At 43.8% G+C, this 19,541-nt stretch overlaps 1 protein-coding gene across 3 annotated transcripts in view; it reads left to right on the top strand.

The window, feature by feature from the left end:
- Nucleotides 1-19,541, top strand: part of gad2 (glutamate decarboxylase 2) — a 122,289-nt gene that overhangs the window by 49,744 nt on the left and 53,004 nt on the right. For all 3 annotated transcript variants that reach the window (XM_041184232.1, XM_041184234.1, XM_041184235.1), the window contains 4 exons: nt 606-685; nt 8,392-8,446; nt 14,867-14,983; nt 17,478-17,542. In XM_041184232.1, coding sequence (XP_041040166.1) covers nt 606-685; nt 8,392-8,446; nt 14,867-14,983; nt 17,478-17,542 — 317 coding nt within the window. The remainder of the gene's footprint in view (nt 1-605; nt 686-8,391; nt 8,447-14,866; nt 14,984-17,477; nt 17,543-19,541) is intronic.

The raw sequence follows: 19,541 nt of genomic DNA, 5'->3' as shown, positions 1-19,541 counted from the left end.
CATTACCACTTTATACCTGTCTCACTCACATCTACATTTAAAAAAAAACTTAAGATGCAGAGAAAAATATGGGCCTTAGTCAAAAATTTTAATCTACAATTGCCATAGTCTCCAGTAATGTGAGCCTTATTAATTTTGGTGAGACTTTTTTCTATATTTTTTTAACTATTGGTTTCTCCTATTCTTTATGAGAGAGAGTTCTTGGAGTGCCCAAGTTCAAGTACCGCTTGAGGACTTGTTGTTCACGATACAGTTCAATAGGTTGTTGTTCAGCACGCAAAACATTCCAACTCTCCACACCTTCTCCAAGGGAAGAAAATTGTGTGAAGATACACAAAACAAACATCTCAGTAAAGATAGTATTTGGAAACAATGCTCCCTGATGTTGAATAGCCTGCTGATGCTCAACATCTCAAGTCACACCCAAAGAATTGCTGCTTGGGAACATAGCAAAGCATGGTGGAGCTCATCCATAACAAACCCACATCTTCAGAGAACAGGAATGATAAAAATTACCCTTAGCAAATATACAATCTGCCTTCTCTGTGTCATGTGTAGTAACTAGAATCCTATTGATGTTACTGTCTGTGTGTTGATGTTTACAGAGTCATTTCTCAATAAAGAAAGCAGCAGCAGCTCTGGGGATTGGGACAGATGGAGTCGTTCTGATCAAATGTGATGTAAGGTAGGTCACATTATACATTGCCTGCAGAGTTTCCACTCCTCAAACAGTGAGAGTCTGCTTTTGCTTTCAACCAAATTAGAGGTCTCTGCTGATAAACAATCTGCATGTATATTCACTCAAAGCTCTGACTGTAGAGTGCATTCACCATAACATTTCTGCAGCTTCCAATCTGCTCAGCCATGCCCCAATCTCTCTATTGTTGAAGGGTCATGAGGACTCGAAACGTCAACTTTATTCTTCTCCGCCGATGCTGCCAGACCTGCTGAGTTTTTCCAGGTATTTCTGTTTTTGTTTTGGATTTCCAGCATCCGCAGTTTTTTGTTTTTATCTCTACTTTTGATGCCCTAGACCTCCTTAAATCCATTGCTCTCTATCAACTTGGATGTTCCCCTTGGTATGGCCCTCATCTCCGCTCCCTGAATTTCAAGGGACACAGGCTTAATGAATTTGACAGATGACTGATTTAGCCATTCACTGCCAGATCTGGCTGGACCACATAAAACTCTAGCGGGTTCTGCTCTCGTCTGCTAAAACTGTTTTCTATGTCAGGATCGTCCTGGAATGCAAAAATACTGCGAGCTTGTTTTCTCCACTGCAAAACATATTCTTAAACCCCTCTCCCCTGTCCTCTCCATTCTTGCCTCCAACAACAAATGCAAGGAGTTCATGGACTTCAAGACTGAGGGTATCTGATCAACTACTTCTGCCATACCTCCCCTCCAGGCCAAACATTCTATAAAGGTCACCTTGCCCTAGCCCTAAACATAAATCATTCTCTTTCTCTCCAAGCGGCCAAGCGGAGATGTCCTCTCTGAGCTCATCTTGTCCATAAGACCCACCTCCTGCTGCCTATTCCCACTGAACTGTTGACTACCCAATGTCCCTTCCTGGCTCCCACATTAGCTGATATTGTTCTCTCTCCTCAGGTACTGTCTCCCTCTCCTCAAAAAACTAGTCCTGACTGTCCTGTAATTATGAACTACAACAGAATCTCTATCTTCCCTTTCTTCTCTAAAAGCCTTGAACATGATGTTGCCTCTCAAATTCATGCCAACATTCCTGGAACTCCAAGTTTGAATCCCTCCATTCAGGTTTCTGCCCCTGTCACAGCACTGAAATGGCTCTTATCAGAGATGTTAAACTGAAGGTTCCATTTGCCTCCTCTGACGGATGTGAAAGATCCCATGGCACTCCTTCACCAAAGAGAACAGGAGTTCCTCCTGGCCAATAGTTAACCCTCAAACAACATCATTAAAATGGTATCTAATCATTGTCACATTTATGTTTGTGAGACCTTATCATGTGCAAATTGCCTGCTGCATTTCCTTCATTACACCAGTCGCAACACTTCAAAAGTACTTAACTGGCAGGTTCAGTACAGCCTATTATTTCTGTGAGCAAACCTCATGGCCCCCACGATTTGGAGTGCATCTTCAGTGTCAAAAGTCTAGTTAAGTGATAGTATAACCCTTATGGCCTAACAGAGAATCCCTGCTCCATATCATGAAATGTCACACAAGGTGCCACATTTGTTTTACTTTCTTCATGGAATGTGGACTGTATACTGCATTATCAAGGTGAGGAACAATTTCAAACCAAGAACTAATTTATTTTACATAAAATACATGAATGAACAGAGAATGGTTTTTATAATGAGAGCAACAAATTCCCTACATTCCTTGGTTTCAATAAATGATAACAGATTCCTAACTCAGTAGGGTCATTTCTCTAACTGAGCTATTCAAAGTTCGTGATTCAGACTTCTATAAAAAGAACTGGTATCACTTGCATTTTCTTGCTGGAACACAGTTCAGTCTATGCCTAGAAGGTACAGGCCATAAGACGGGGGGGGGGCAGAAGTAGGCCATTTGGCCCATCGAGTCTGCTCCGCCATTCAATGAGATCATGGCTGATCTGATAATCCTCAACTCCACTTTCCTGCCTTTTCCCCATAACCCTTGATCCCTTACTGATCAAAAATCTGTCTATCTTAGCCTTGAATAAACTTAACAACCCAGCCTCTACGGCCCTCTGCAGTAAAGAATTCCACAGGTTGATTATCCTCTGAGAGAAGAAATTCCTACTCATTTTTGTTTTAAGTGGGTGCCCCCTTACTCTGAGATTATGCCCTCTGGTCCTAGACTCACCCACAAGAGGAAATAACCTCTCGGTATCTACCCTGTCGCGCCCCATAAGAATCTTATATGATTCAATACATTCGCCCTTCATATTTCTAAACTCCAATGAATACAGGCCCAACCTACTCAACCTCTCCTCATAAGAAAATCCCTCCATCCACAAGATCAATCTAGTGAATCTTCTCTGGACTGCTTCCAATGCCAGTATATCTTTCCCTACATAAGGGGACCAAATTGTTCACACTATTCTAGGTGTAGTCTAACTAGTGCCTTGTATAGTTTTAGCAAGACTTCCCTATTTTTATACTCCATTCCCTTTGAATAAAGGCCAACATTCCATTTGCCTTCCTTATAACCTGTTGAACTTGTATGCTAGCTTTTTGAGATTCATGCATGAGGACCTCCAGATTCCTCTGTGCCGCAGCTTTCTTTAGTCTTTCTCCATTTAAATAATATTCAGCTCTTCTAATCTTCCTGCCAAAGTGCATAACCTCACACTTTCCCACATTATATTCCATCTGTCACATTTTTGCCCACTCACTTAACCTGTCTATATCCCTCTGTAAACCCTCTGCCACCCATCAGGTCCAGGTGATTTATCGGCCTTTAGCCCCATTAGTTTCCCTACCACTTTTCCTCTAGTGATTGTTATTGTATTTATTTCCTCCCCTCCTTTTGCCCCATGATTAAGGGTTCTCTGCCCCTGGCTCAGATCTATGAAATGTTCACCCCACTGACCTGTCAATCAAAGTATCTGCCCTTTGATATGTCAGCACCAGATTCCACAGCACTTGCCTTTCCATAGCTTCCACATTATGCATATGCAGTAAAGCAGCATGAAAATGGCCAACAAAGTTTGGTGTTTTATAAATACGGTAGTGTACAGAGTAAGGGAGCAGAGAGGTAATAAATTCTGTGTTGTAAACTGTGGTACTGCATGAACGTTGGATGTCACAAGGGAGTGAGTCATCATCATGAAGTGGCTTAAAATTGTACATAATTACTCTACTTTTGTTCACTAATTATCGCTGCAAATCGCTATGGCAACCAATTTGATTTCAGGCTGCTGCCTTATTGTTCAGGAAAAAATAATGAATTTAACTTAACAGCAATATTAAATTTAAAAGCTTCACATCAGGCTACACAAGCAAAGCCCAATTTGTTAGTGGATGAAGAAATATCAGTTTTTCATTCTGCACTCATCAGGACAGATGCAAGAATGCCAAATTTCAAAAGGAGCAACAATTTAAACTGCATGAGAAAAGGATGCTGATTTGTTGGCAAGTCAACTGTGGTTGGGGTGCTGCCATGAAGAATGCACCAGAGAAATATTTCCTCCACTCATCTGTTTAATTCAAAAAAGGTGCAATGCCTGAACATGTTCCTTTTGCTTGCAGAGGATAGGTCCCTGAGTATGAACATATGTAGCTTCTAGCAAGCCTAAATGACCACATTGCAAGCCCAAATGATAATCTTAAATTAGTTGTTATTGTTATTCTTAACACACTCAGGATTGTTCAGCAAGTGCTGTCCAATCGCTGAATCACATCTCACATTAGGCATTATGTTCTGAGTTTTGCCAAGCACAGGCTGGTTGAATATGGCCACTGTTTGCCTATTGCAAACAGCCAAAGGGACATGCTGTTTTACATGATTCGTTAGTCATTGGGACGTAGGGCCTACTCATCTGGCATTGCATCGGCACCGAAACTCATATAGCACATTACTCATTTGTGTGGCAGGCAGAATCGCTTTTGACTTGATGACAGCATCCTGTTAGTGGGGAATACCACTCATGGTGCTACTGCATAATAGCAGTGTGAAACAGCTAGCTTCACCTGTTTGAATTTTTGAGAAACCTTACCCTTCCAGACTGGGCACTTTTTAGTCAGAAAGTGGCAGCCTTAGGCACATTTGTGAGTATGCATGATACGCAGCGAATAAAAGTCCATTTTGGGGTAACCATTATTCAGCAGGATAGCTTTGATGTGCCCTATTTCTGCTTCATGCTTGCACAATGAGAAAATGACTCAAGCCCTATTTACAAGACTGCTTGTAATGTGGAGCTGTAGGAATCCAAATGTGTCTATTGACCAGTGAAAGTAGACTTGCAGCAGACAGTAGTAGAGGTTTTGCAAGTCCTTAAGGCCAACCCATATATGCATATTTGTAAGCCTGGCAAAGTGACTGCAATAGTTATCCTTACTAGCACCACTATATTGACAAAATGCACATAGTCGTTACTGAAGAATTCAAATTCGTACCCAATGGCCCACATTCAAGCATGACCTCACAACTAAAGCAGTCCGTGTCCAAATGCAACAAGACCTGGACAATATTCAGGCTGACAAGTGGCAAGTAACATTCGTGCCACACAAGTGTCAGGCAATGACCATCTCCAACAAGAGAGAATCCAACCATTGCCCCTTGATGTTCAATGGCATCACCATCACTGAATCCCCCACTATCAAGATCATGGGGGTTACCGTTGACCAGAAATGGAACTGGACTAGCCAATTAAATACTGTGGCTACAAGAGCAGGTTAGGGGCTAGGAATTGTGTGACAAGTAAATCACCTCCTGACTCCCCAGAGCTTGACAGCGATCTACAAGGCACAAGTCAGGAGTGTGATGGAATACTCCCCACTTGCCTGGATGAGTGCAACTCCCACAACACTCAAGAAGCTTGATAGCATCCCAGACAAAGCAGCCCAATTGATTGGCATCATATTCCCAAACATTCACTCCCTCCACCGCCGATGCAGCAGCAATGTGTGCCATTAGCAGCGGTGTGTACCAAGATGCACTGCAGGAATTCACTAAGGCTCCTTCGACAACATCTTCCAAACTCACGACCACTACCATCTAGAAGGACAAGGGCAGCAGATAGATGGGAATATTATCAACTGGAAGTTCCCCTCTAAGTCACTCACCATTCTGACTTGGAAATATATCGCTGTACCTTCACTGTCACTAGGTCAAAATCCTGGAGCCAACTTCCTAAAAGCACTGTGGATGTACTTACACCACATGGACTGCAGTGGTTCAAGTAGGCAGATCAGCACTACCTTCTCAAGGGCAACTAGGGATGGGCAATAAATGTTGGCCCAGCCAGTGAAGCCCACATCCCATGAATTAATTTTTAAAAAGTCCTGCTTGAAAGCAAGTTGCAAAAACATTTGTTAGACTTGTGTAAGGGTAACAAGCTGCCTTATGGTGTATATGATAGTGAACCATGAGGATAAATCCTATGTTCACAAGACACACAAAAGTGATGTGCCATTATGCCCTATTTTATTGTGCACAACATGATTTGGCCAAAATATTGAGTGAGCTGCTATAATCAGTTCTGAGTGAGTTTTCCACATACATGGTGAAGGATTTCTTCACCTTCACAAAGATTATATGCAACCTACATTTGACAGTAATGCCGTGTCTATTTGTTCTTTCGACATTGCAAGCCTATTCATTAGTGTGCCACTCAAGGAAGCCATACTCATTTACTCTGTGTCACTCTATCATGACAATCTAGATGTGCCACCATTTTCTGAATCTGTATTCAATGAATTTATGAACTTAGCAACTCGCGCACTTAAGTTCAGCTTTAATGATGCCATGTATGCCCAAAGAGATGGTGTTGCCATGGGATCCCCTCAAGGCCCAGGTCTCACCAATACTTCTGTCTGTTTCCATGAGAATACATTTCTGATGGAAGACCCCAATCTCCTACCCTTGCATATTTTGATATGTAAATGATGCATTTTCTATATTTGAATCTGCAGCTGCATGTAAGAATTTCCTTACACATCTTAATGAACTCCATCCTGTGCTCAAATTCACCTTTGAAATGGAGCTGGCTAACAAGCTTCCTTTCCTCGATGCACTAATTGAGAAACCTGCTAATGGGTTCTCTACTGTTACAGCTGTTACTTTACGTAGTCACTTGTTATCTGCAAAATAAAACTGGTTAGTAAATTATTTCTGGCCTTATCTCACCAAAGTGTTTGCATCCACCTTTGGAGAAATGTCCACGAGTGTGCATGTGAAAGATATATGCATTTCACATCATGAAGCATTGTTAAACCTTCAGACTAACAGTATTGTATCAATAGCCATCAGGCAGTATAAGCACACTTATGAACTTAAGATGCTCAGGCCACTTAGGGGAATGACCATGCACCCAAGAGAAATTCTGCAGCAAACCTGGAGCTTCTTACAGTAAGCTTCAGGTGGACTATCCTTCTTCATGTGTACTTAGCATCAGGAGCTCCACCCAGGCATACCAACTGAGTTCCGGGGCTTTGGCCAAATGGTTATAGAAACTAATGGTCCCAGAATCCTTTTACACATTTACTATTCAGTGTCTATGCAGTGGCTCCATAGTAAGCGCAGATTATATAGCATGGGCCTGGGTTGGTGGGGGGCTTTGAGCAATGCATTTCCGACCATATTATTTATCACTCAATCAACAACACATAAAGAGATTGTCTGGTCATTATCACAATTGCTGCTTATGAAAGTTTGATATATACATTTGCTACAATACAACAGTAACTACACTTCAAAAGAACTTCAATGGTTGCAAAGCTTTTTGGGGCATCCGGTGGTTGCAAAAGGCACTATATTTCTTTTCTTTCATAGATTGATTAACAGAAGTAAACAATGTCAATCATAGTGAGAGAACATTTTCCACAATAATAACTCTGTGAAGCCAGAATGTTGGCAAGATCTTCCATTAAGGTGTTCTTTGCTTTCCTAGAACCAATTGCCTTTGGATGGTGTTCAAAAATGAGGAAAATTAACTCCCTGCCTGTAATATGATTTTCCTTTTCATTGCCAATAGTCAACCACGAACACTAGGTAGTAACAGTGATGCTAACTTCTCTCAGCAAGAAACCTTCCTCCTTCAAGAAGACAACTTGCATTTATATTGTGTCTTTAATGTGACAAAATGTCCTAAGGCATTTTACAAGCATTATCAAACAAAAAATTGGCACTGAGCCACATAAAGAGATATTAGGCCAGATGGCCAAAAGCTTGATCAAAGAGGTAAGTTTTAAAAACGTTTTAAAGGAGGAAAGCGGGGTAGAAAGGCAGTGGGAGTTATAAGGAAATTCCTGAACTTAAGGCCTTGCCAGCTGAAGCCAATGCTGCAACGATTAAAACTGGGAATGCTCAAGAGGCCAGAACTGGTGGAGTGCAGAGATTGTGGGGGGCTATAAGGCTGAAGGAGATCGCAAAGATCTCTGTGAATGTGTTGAATAGTTGCAAATTTTTTTCAATGTTTCAAGCACAGCTTTTCCCAACGAATTGTCAATAGTTGAAGAATCTCCCCAACACTTCCTGAACCCTCACCAACACCATTTCAACATGCTCCCCAAAGTGCTGATAGTCCCATTTTACTGAGATTAGAAGTTCACTGGATTCAGGCAAGAGGTGAAGTGGAGTGGCATACACTGTAAAATCGCAGATTTTATCTTGCTTTTATAAAATATGCAAATATTTTAAACTCCATTTGCAGATGTGTAACACATTCTGAGACATGAATGTGCTTTTTTAAAATTGCAGAGGGAAAATCATCCCAGCAGACCTTGAGAGAAGGATACTTGAAGCTAAGCAAAAGGTCAGTTCATTTTGTTAATTAAATATAGCCCCAATTAAAACTATTGCATGTTTCCTACTCTCAATTATGAATTAAGCATGAATTTCCTTTGGGCACAGTGCCAGTGTAGAGCACTCAGCTGTCAGCTGTCAAATATGTTTCTATTTGTAGTCAACCAACCGTATAGTCAAGGAGCGGGTAGTAAATTTTGTGACTGGTTTAAGAATTCAACATCCCAGCTGACTCTTAAGGGTTTAAATTTCATCAAATTAGTTTCTGACACCATTTTGCACTGCTGTTTTGGTATTCCAGTGTCTTTGATATGGATTGGTAGGATGCAGATTATCATTTCTAGCAAGGAATCCTCTGATGTCAACCGTCTTCTTTTGGAAAACAGTAGAGTAGACTTCAGTTAACAGGTAGAGAAAGGATATCAGAGTGAGCAAACCCTGTATTACAAATATGAAGTTTGTAAGATATTTAATTTTTGGGACTGTCTCTTTAATTTAGGGTAAAATGGAGGAATGTATCCTGTTCTGAATTATGCCTGACAACAAGCTTAGGTGGCTTTGTTGCTAAACATTGAAGGGGTGGGGGCGTGTCAGGTAATCTTGCTGGGAAGAAGGTGCAAGATATTCACACCTGTCAATGACCAGAGCAGCCATGCTAATTGTTAGTTTCCAAGACTCACAGCAGTTATACTTTAAGTTGTCTATTTAATTTCAAGATTAAATGGAGAAATGCTACCTGGACACAAGGCCCATGTGATTCAGGTTGCCTTGGATATGGGCTCTGAGAGGGGAACATGCCATCAAAACCATTGTAGCATCAGCTTACAGGGTTTTCTTAAGATATCCCTAAACCTCACAGACAGGTCATTCTGCAAGAATCTGATAAGAGAGAGCAGAAATATAGAGGCAGCCAGTCCCTACTATTCATCACACAGATTTGTGGTGGGAGCTCATGCTTGGATTGAAGAAATCAAGGTCATGAAGATTTGAACAAGGCTGGAAGATTTGCCTAGCCTTGGATAGAGGAAGGAATCTCTAGGGTGACCCTCACCATGAAATTTAGTTTGGGGATTAGAAGTTATCTGGCTGGAAAAGGAAAATGGAAGCAAGACATTGGGAGCTGAGAATAGCTTTGCACTGGTTCCTGAAAGATGAAGTGTTTACTTAAAGGGCAGCATAAAGTATAACCGTGGAGGAGGATTTTTAAAGTTAAATGGAGAGACTTTTCTGTAGCTTACAGTATAAGTTGCCTAATGAAATAGTGTGTAGACAATTAAGATAAAAGCAAAATATTGTGGATACTGGAAAGCTGAAAGAAAAACAGAAAATGCTGGAAAAACTCAGCAGGTCTGACAGCATCTGTGGAGAGAAAAACAGATTTGATGTTTCGAGTCCATATGACCCTTCTTCAGAACTAGAGAGAAGTAAAAATGTGATCTATACTGTTTAAGGTGGGTGAAGCAGGTGAAGCTGGATAGAAGGCCAGCGGTTGTGGGGGCAAAGGAGAGATTGACGAAGATGTCATGAACCAAAGGACTAAGGGAATGTTAATGGTAGTGGTAAGGGCTAAAAAGGTGCTTATAGTGGCAAAGGTAAGAAAGCAAAATGTGATAATAGCAGAACAAGGGTAAGCACTCTGAAAAGAACAACATGAACAAGTAACAGATGGCCTTTGCAGGGGTGGGGTGGGGGAGGGGATAGTGGTGGATAAAAAAGGATTGAAAATAAGATGAAAGGGAGCATGAAAAAGGGGACAAAACAATGAATAAATGAAATTTTTAAAATGAAAATAAGTGGATAAAAAAATGAATCATGAAAAAAGGGATAAAGAAAAGGGGCGAAGATGGCGGAGCGAGTTCATGGTCTGAAGTTGTTGAACTCAAAGTTAAGTTTGAAAGGCTGCAAAGTGCCTAATCGAAGATGAGGTGCTGTTCCTCCAGTTTGTGTTGGCCCTCACTGGAACAATGCAGCAAGCCAAGGACAGACATGTGGGCATGAGAGCAGGATGGGGTGTTGAAATGGCAAGCGACAGGAAGGTCTGGGTCATGCTTGCGGACAGACCAAAGGTTTTCCGCAAAGCGGTCACCCTGTCTGTGTTTGGTCTCTCCAATGTAGAGGACCCTGCATTGGGAGCATCGAATGCAGTAGACCAAATTGAGGGAGGTGCAAATGAAGCGCTGTTTCACCTGAAAGGACTGTTTGGGTTCTTGGATGGTGAGGAGGGAGGAGGTAAAGGGATGGGTTTTGCACCTTCTGCAATTGCATGGGAAGGTGCTGTGGGAAGGCGATGAGGTTTTGGGGGTGATGGAGGAGTGGACCAGGGTGTCCCAGAGGGAACAGTCCCTACGGAATGCTGACGGGGGTAGTGAGGGAAAGATGTGTTTGGTTGTGGCATCATGCTGGAGTTGGCGGAAATGGTGGAGGATGAACCTTTGAATGCGGAGGCTGGTGGGGTAAAAATGAGGACAAGGAGGACCTATTGTGATTCAGGGAGTAAGAGGAAGGTGTGAGGACTGAGGCACGGGAGATGGGTCAGACACGGTTGAGGGCCCTGTCAGCCACAGTGGGTAGGAAACCTCAGTTAAGGAAGAAGGAAGATATGTCAAAGCGTCGTTTTGGAAACTGACATCTGCAGAAAGATGTGACGGAGGCGAAGGAACTGAGAGAATGGGCTGGAGTCCTTACAGGAAGCAGGGTGTGAGGGGCTGTAGTCAAGGTAGCAGTGGGCTTGTGATGACTATTGGTAGACAGTCTATCACCAGAAATTGAGACAGAGAGGTCAAGGAAGGGGAGAGAAGTGTCAGAGATAGACCATGTGAAGCTGACTGAGGGGTGGAAATTGGAAGCTAAATTGATAAATCTTTCCAGGTTCAGACGAGAACATGAAATGGCACCGAAGCAGTCATCAATATATTGATAAAAGAGTTGTGGGAGGGGGCCTGAGTAGGACTGGAACAAGGAATGTTCCACATACGCCATAAAGAGACAGGCATAACTGGGGCCCATGCGGGTTCCCATAGCCACACCTTTTATTTGGAGGAAATGAGACAAGTTGAAGGAGAAATTGTTCAGTGAGAGAACTAGTTCAGCCAAACGGAGGAGAGTGGTGGTGGATGGGGATTGTTCAGACCTCTGCTCAAGGAAGAAACGGAGAGCCCTCAGACCATCCTGCTGGGGGATGGAGGTGTAGAGGGATTGGATGACCATGGTAAAGATGAGGCTGTTAGGGCAAGGGAACTGGAAATTGTTGATATGACGTAGGATGTCAGAGGAATTGCAGATGTAGGTGGGAAGAGACTGGACAAGTGGAGAGAGAATGGAGTCAAAATAGGAAGAAATTAGTTCCATGCGGCAGGAACAGTCTGACACTATCAGTCTACCAGGACAGCCCTGTTTGTGGATTTTGGGTAGGAGGTAGAAGTGGGCTGTCCAGGGCTGGGAGGCTATGAGATTGAAAGCTGAGGAGGGAAGATCTCCAGAGGAGATGAGGTCAGTCACAGTCCTGGAAACAATAGCTTGATGTTTGGTGGTGGGGTCATGGTCTAGGGAGAGGTAGGAAGAAGTGCCTGAAGTTGGCACCCAGCCTCTGCAAGGTAGAGGTCAGTGCGCCAGACAACAGCACCACCTTGTCGGCAGGTTTGATAACAAAGTCAGGGCTTGACCTGAGGGAACGTAGTGCAGCAAGTTCAGAAGAAGACAGGTTAGAGTGGGTGAGAGGAGCAGAGAAATTGAGACAGCCGATGTCACGCTGACAGTTCTCAATGAAAAGAACAAGGGCAGGTAAGAGGCCTTAGGGAGGGGTCCAGGCAGAGGGAGAATGCTGGAGGTGGGTGAAAGGATTCGTGGAGCGGGGGAGGACCCCTGCCCAAAGAAGTGAGCACTGAGACGAAGGCAGCAGAAGAAGAGTTCAGCATTGTGCCGAGCCCGAAATTCATTGAGGTGAGGGCATAAGGGTATGAAACTGAGTCCTTTGCTGAGTACAGAAGTACAGTCAATGTTGCTTTTAGTTTGTTTCTAACAATAAAACTTAAAATCTTCCATGTGATCCTTCCAGTCAGTCATTGGAAATTTAAATATCTTTTTAAAACTTATAGTTCTTTACTGGTATCGTAACACCTGATACCATGCTCACACATCTCCTGGAATTGGTAAAATGTCTGAGGGCAGGTTACTCACCAGCTCTTTCAGTGAGGTCTTAACAAAGGGCAAAGGCCAAGAAAAAGCCTCATCAACTCCACTCCTTCCACAAGCCGTATACAATTTATATTATTAAATTCTAAGCCTGCATCTCCTGAGGAAACGTTTGCATCAGTTTTCCCCAACACTAGAAGCAGTTGAGCAAAAATGTAAAACATTTTTCCATTGCTAAGTATCTACTGTTCAATCTTGACCAGCTGCTGTTCACAACCAACATCCTTCCTGTACCCAAAGCAGCAGAACACGTTGTGTGTTGAAAAGGGCATCTGATTATCTGAGGTCTTCAGATCTAGTTACGTCTAGATACTTAGCTACCATTTTTTTGAAATGGTCAACTGCTCTTTCTGGAACTTTCTTTCATGGTATTGATATTGGTGTGGCTGTTATAGGCTCTTATAGAGCACAAACACCAGCATGGAGCCAGATGCCAGGTTTTTGTGCTATAAATTCTATGTAATTGCTGAAAAGACAGAGATGTTGCTGAAGCTTTTCATCATTAGGACAAATGCAAGAATGCCAAATTTCAAGTGATCTATATAACTTATACTGCAGGAGAAAAGGATGGTGATTGGTTGGCAAGTGGACTCTGATTGGCCGAGGCATTGCCATGGAAAAAGCAACGAGGAACAATAGGCTCCTCAAGCTCACGGGTAATTCAAAACACCTGCAAGGCTTGAACAAGTTAGTTTTGTTTGCGGAGAACAGGTCACTGCATATGAATATATGTCACTTCCAGCAATCTCAACTGATTACCATGAATTGATTGTTAATGTTGCTATTAGCACATACAGGATTGTTCAGCAAATGCTGCCCAATCACAGAATCACATCTAACAGCAGATGTTTTGATTTTGGGTTCGCAAACACAGGGTGGTTGGGTATGGTCTGTACTCTGCTTATTATGGACAACTAAAGGAACATACTGGGCAGGATTTTGCCCTTGGGGACGGGGGCAGGTGGGGCAGTCAGGAAGCCGCCGGCAATTGGTTCCGTACCACGATTTCACGCTGGCGGGCCAATTAAGGCCTGCCCAGTGTGGAACGCAAGTGGCAGTGCTCAGCGCAGCCTGTGTGGGCAGGAGGAGGAGGAGGAGGGCGAGTGGGCCTGGTGCAATCTTCATGCTTGCGCACGAAAGAGCATGTCAATCTCCCTGAGGCACGGAACTGCCTAAGGGACATGAACTGCTGTTTAAAAATAAATAAAGGAGATAAAACTGTCATAAAACATGTCTCTTCATGTGACTCTGTCCTGTGAGCTGGGACATGTTTTTAATTCAAAAATAAAGTTTTTATTTGATGTTTATTTGCTTTAGGAGACCTCACCCCGTTTGTGGATGAGGTTTCCTAAAAAAAAATATAAAGGCCGCTTGGCCTTTTCGCCTGCCTGCCAACCGTAAGGTTGGACAGGCAGCATAAATTTGAAATTAATTAGTTTCTTAATGGCCTTAATAGGCCTTTTAATTGTCGGCGGGCACTCAGCTGACTCCAGAGTGCGCCCACCGAATGAAATATCGTGAGACTGCACAATAACGTTGGGACGCTCGCCCGATGTCATTGCGCATCATTTTACGCTCGGGGATGTTGGACGCGCACCCACATGCCGAACGTAACATTCTGCCCACTGTTCGATTTCATCAGCGAATCACTGGAAGATACGGTCTTTGTACCTCACATTCTGCCTACAATTAAGCAATATCATGTATGAATTTCCATGTGGGTGCAATGGCTAAGCACATAGGTTGTACACCCTAGCAATTGGCTGATCAAATCAAACAGCATGTTTCATTGGTTGTTTGTAATGTTTGCTCTCCGGAGTAAGGGGTGGGGGGTAGCAGGAAAGCACGGGTGAAATGGGTAGAAACATGATCCAGGATCTTGCCCCTTTTATGTTTTCTGGAATTGCTGGGGTTTCCCCCAGGTCGGGGTCTGTACACCTAATAGAAGCAGGTTATGGGCTTCCATTGAAATGAGGCATCAGATAGTGTGCTTAGCCCCATCACCTCATTTTTCTCGAGCTAGAAATACACCCATTTAAGAGGTGCGCAGGAGAAGCGGGCTTTATTATCTGTGCCCTGCCCCATTCCAATCCAATAACCTTAGAGGGATGGGCAACAAAGAACAGAAAAGCAAACCAAACCCAAAATTTCAATATTTGGGAGCTACGTAAAGTATTTTAGTTCCTCTTTTAATACTTCATGTAATTGTCTTTAATCAGTGTCCTTGTATTTTGTTCAGGGCTTTGTGCCGTTCTTTGTAAATGCTACAGCTGGCACTACAGTGTATGGCGCCTTCGATCCTCTTGTTGCTATCGCCGATATTTGCAACAAGTACAAGATCTGGATGCACGTTGATGTAAGTGAATTCAATCACATAAACAACTTTCATTAGAACACTACTCCAGTCTGCGCATTCCAATATGATTGATTGGAGTTCTACACAGAGTCATCTTGTAATTACAGAAGTTCCTGGGCAAGATTTTTGAGTTGTCGGGCAGGTGGGACGAACGGGCCCAAGACCAGCCGGGAAACGGTCTGCCACCCGCGATCAGACCCCGACTGCATTTTCACGCTGGCCGGCCAAATAACAGCCAGCCAGCATGAAAGGTGCGCTGAGAAGCTCAGCACTACAGGGGTGGGGTGGGGGCAGGAGGAGTGCGAGTGCAAAAGTCTGCGCTTGCACAGGGAGCATGGAGTGAAAGTTCCCTGCAGGCATGGAGCTGCCTCAGGATAACGAAGAATTGTAAAAACCAAAATAAAGATTTTGAAAATGTGAAACGATGTCCCCACATAGGATTCACTCACGTGAACGCAAACGTAATAAAATTTATGTCAAAATATTTTTACTTTTTTTAAATTAATGTTGGAAACCTCATCCCACCCATGGATGGGGTTTCCTAAAAAATCCAAAGGCCGCCTGGCCGGTTTGCCTGCCCGCCAACCTTAAGGTTGGATGGGCAGCGAGAAAGAGCTTTTAGTTAATCGATTAGTAGCCTTAATAGGCCTCTTAATTGTCGGCGGTCACGCTGCCAGCTCTCGTGTGCGCCTGCTGACCAAAATATTACACGCTATTTTACGCCCGATCGAGTGGGGCGCACACCTGCCCGTGGGACTTAAAATCCTGCCCCATTTTTCTGATAACATTTACTAGTGTAAACTTTACAATTTAGTGTTTGCACCATCTTCACACAGCGAGGAAGAAGTGAGAAATACAGGTGGCCTGTGTGCCTTTGATACCTGGATGGAAAGTAGTGCAGTGCACCAATGAGGTGCACAGACCTTCTAGCACAAATTCCAATACATGCTCCTGTCCCAAAAAGTATTCAATCTTAAACCTTACCCCAAAAGTTGCATCTCATTGTAATACTATGGAAATGGAACAACCGCTTATACTTGGATCAGGTCAGCATCTGAGCCGTTTATGCTCAATGAATGTGGATGCTAGTATTGCAACTAATTTGTATCACCATTGTATCTGTCACAATCCAGACTCATGTTTGACTACTTTCCATCTTCCTCTTCAGCCACTCCCTTTTCTCCATTTTCCATAATATTTTCTTCTCTTGCCCTTCTTTGAACATGTTTCTCTACCTCATTATAAACAAATTTCCATTTACCTGTCCCTCCTCCATTTCTCTCCTAGTTTTCTCTGTTGCATACGACTTTTTCCTACTGTAGCTTAATGTGAACAGTGAGACACAGACTACTGTATCAGCTATATCAGCCTGATCCTCTGTGCCATTGCATCTTTGCACATTGTAGAACACCAGAATTATGGTTACGCTTATTACTGGTGCCAAGCCCAAGCTGTCTTGGGAGTTTGTTATTTAACTGCGCAGACCCTGCAAAGTTGTGTAAAGCCTCCTCAATTCATTTTTAACTTACTTTGTGCTGGCAGCTAGACTCTTCCAACACAATTTTGCTGGGGCTAAAATATCAAGGGGCAGAAATCTCCCCCCGTTGGGGGTGGGGTGGGGGGGGGTTGTGCGGGGGCAGGCAGGGGCGGGCACGAACTCGATCAGCGCCCCCGATTGGGGACACATCACCATTTTACGTGGGTGGGCCAATTAAAGCCTGCCCATTGTGACGAGCGCCTGGAAGCGCTGAGCGCTCCCTGTGCAGGCACTGGGGGATTCCCTGAGTGGCCCCCTGTGCTCTTCCACGCATGCGAGTGCAAGGGTGCAGAACGGAAATCAGTTTAAGGTTTAAAATTTAAATAAAGGGCAAAAAAACTTTTAAAACATGTCCCCTTATACTACAGTGTCACATGAGCTGGGACATGTCAATGAATTTCTTCAAACTTTTTTATTTAATTAATAAATCCTTCATGAAACCTCATGAGGTTTCATGAAAAATGCAGAGGCCGCCTGGGCTCTTCGCCTGCCCGCCAATCTTAAGGTTGGATGGGCAGTTCAATTAAATGCTTTAATTAGTTTTTAACAGGCCTTAATAAGCTGCGCGCCCGCTGAACTGAGGATCAGAATGATGTGCGGCGATGTTGGGATGCCCACCCGACGTTACTGAACGTCATTTTACGTGTCAACAAGCAGGCTCTGCCCACCCCCCCACTCACCGACGGGAAAACGCTGCCCAAGGGAATGAGACTTTTTGAGCACTCAATTCAGCAATTGCAGGTTTTTATTTTTCAATTCAAAGGCAAATTTTAACTAAATGCAGGCCTCATTCCACTTACGTTGCCGGCAAACAAAGAAATGAGAGATCCCCCCTCTAAGCTGAATAGCATTCCACTAGTGTCACCTTAGCCCATTTCCAGATTTTATTTTGTTGACCTTAGATGTTGTGAAATGTTGAGATTGCAATGATTCACTCTGTGCTTTGTCTTCATTCAGGCAGCCTGGGGTGGTGGTTTACTGATGTCTAGAAAACATCGCTGGAAACTAAATGGAGCAGAAAGGTAAAGGCCAATGTTATCACTTTTCCAGATCTAGTGGAGAGCTTTGGCCTGCTGCTTCTCAGAGAGTTTGGTCCTGAATTTTTGTATGGGCTCCCAAGCCCCCACTGCAAACTTGGTGGAAGATTGATGGAACCCCCAGCTGAATTTCTGGTGGAAATCAGGTCAATTCCCAACTTTCGGGGAAATTCAAAACCTTTTGGGGTAGGTTTTGACTTGAAAGACCGGAAGTGACATATGTGAGGCTTGGTTGGTTTTAATGGCCTGGGCCTTATCAACATGCTGCTTTTCTAATCGAAATGGCTAGGAACCCAGGGGGGCTCTGGCACAAGGTAAGTGATCTAGGAAGGGATTCCCACTTGGGGAAGGGGAGAACCTGGGACAGGAACTGCAGTACAGTGGAGCACAGCAGCACATCAGGAGCTGTCCCCTGTTCCTCCCTACCTGAAAATTTTAACATTTTTTGCTTTCAAGTGTACTCAGTGCTCTCAATTACAATGCACTCAATCAAAAACTCTAATTTGGAATGAATTTGACATCAAATTTGATAGTGCGCTCAAAGCTATATCCAGTATGCTCAAAGCTATATCCAGCACGCTCAAAGCTATATCCAGCACGCTCAAAGCTATATCCAACACACGCGAACCTATATCCAGCACACGCGAACCTATATCCAGCACGCTCAAACCTATATCCAGCACACGCGAACCTATATCCAGCACACGCGAACCTATATCCAGCACGCTCAAACCTATATCCAGCACGCTGAAAGCTCAAACCATTTCCAGCATGCTCAAACCTATATCCAGCACGCTCAAACCTATATCCAGCACGCTCAAACCTATATCCAGTACACGCAAACCTATATCCAGCACACTCAAAGCTATATCCAGCACGCTCAAACCTATATCCAGCACATGCAAACCTATATCCAGCACACTCAAAGATATATCCAGCACGCTCAAACCTATATCCAGCTCACCCAAACCTATATCCAGCATGCTCAAAGCTATCCAACATGCTCAAACCTATATCCAGCACACTCAGACCTATATCCAGCACGCTCAAACCTATATCCAGCACGCTCAAACCTATATCCAGCACGCTCAAACCTATATCCAGCACACGCAAACCCATATCCAGCACACTCAAACCTAAATCCAGCACACTCAAACCTATATCCAGCATGCTCAATGCTATATCCAGCACACTCAAACCTATATCCAGCACACTCAAAGCTATATCCAGCACACTCAAAGCTATATCCAGCATGCTCAAAGCTATATCCAGCACGCTCAAAGCTATCAAATACACTCAGCAATCTGCATTGAAAAATACAAGGAAATGAATTACTTAAATAATATCTGAATTTATTGTTTTTCATTTTGTCCAGAAAAAACATTCTGCTACACAGTACATGCTTGAGACCACTACCTGATCCCCAGCAGTTCCTAATTCATTTTAATCTCAGGGCCTATATTTTCCACCCACTCACCATGCCCACCCCCACAGCCCCTCACTCCGCCCCACTCCCCACCACCTCCGAGGTCTCAGGGTCTGAACTCTCCACACCAACCCCCCCCGTGCCCCCACCCCCCCAAACCCCGCCGGCTTCATTATCAATTTCTAATCTCTCTCCATCCCCCACCTTCTGCCTCCAGTATCAGTGTCTAAACTCTGCCTCCTCCCTCCAGCCTCCAAACTCTCACCTCTATCTCCCCTATGCCCAAAATGTCTCCACAACTATCTATTCTCACCAGCCTCCACACCTTGGCATCGCCCACGTTCCGGGCCTCAAGCCTCCTGACCTCTCTCGACCCCCGTGACTTCCCCAATACCTACCTCGTTGCAACGGTCCTCACAGCTCCCACACTGAATTCAAACCTGCATCAGGGCTGGTCAGAAACGATCACTTACAATCTCCAGCCGGTTCTGTACACAGAGATCGCTGGTTAAGGAGTGGGAAGAAAGAGAAGAGGGGAAAGACAGAAAGGGAATAGAG

This window comes from Carcharodon carcharias, chromosome 3 (genome assembly GCF_017639515.1).
Source record: "Carcharodon carcharias isolate sCarCar2 chromosome 3, sCarCar2.pri, whole genome shotgun sequence".
NCBI classification, from domain to species: domain Eukaryota; kingdom Metazoa; phylum Chordata; class Chondrichthyes; order Lamniformes; family Lamnidae; genus Carcharodon; species Carcharodon carcharias.
This window is presented reverse-complemented; position numbering and strand designations above follow the sequence as displayed.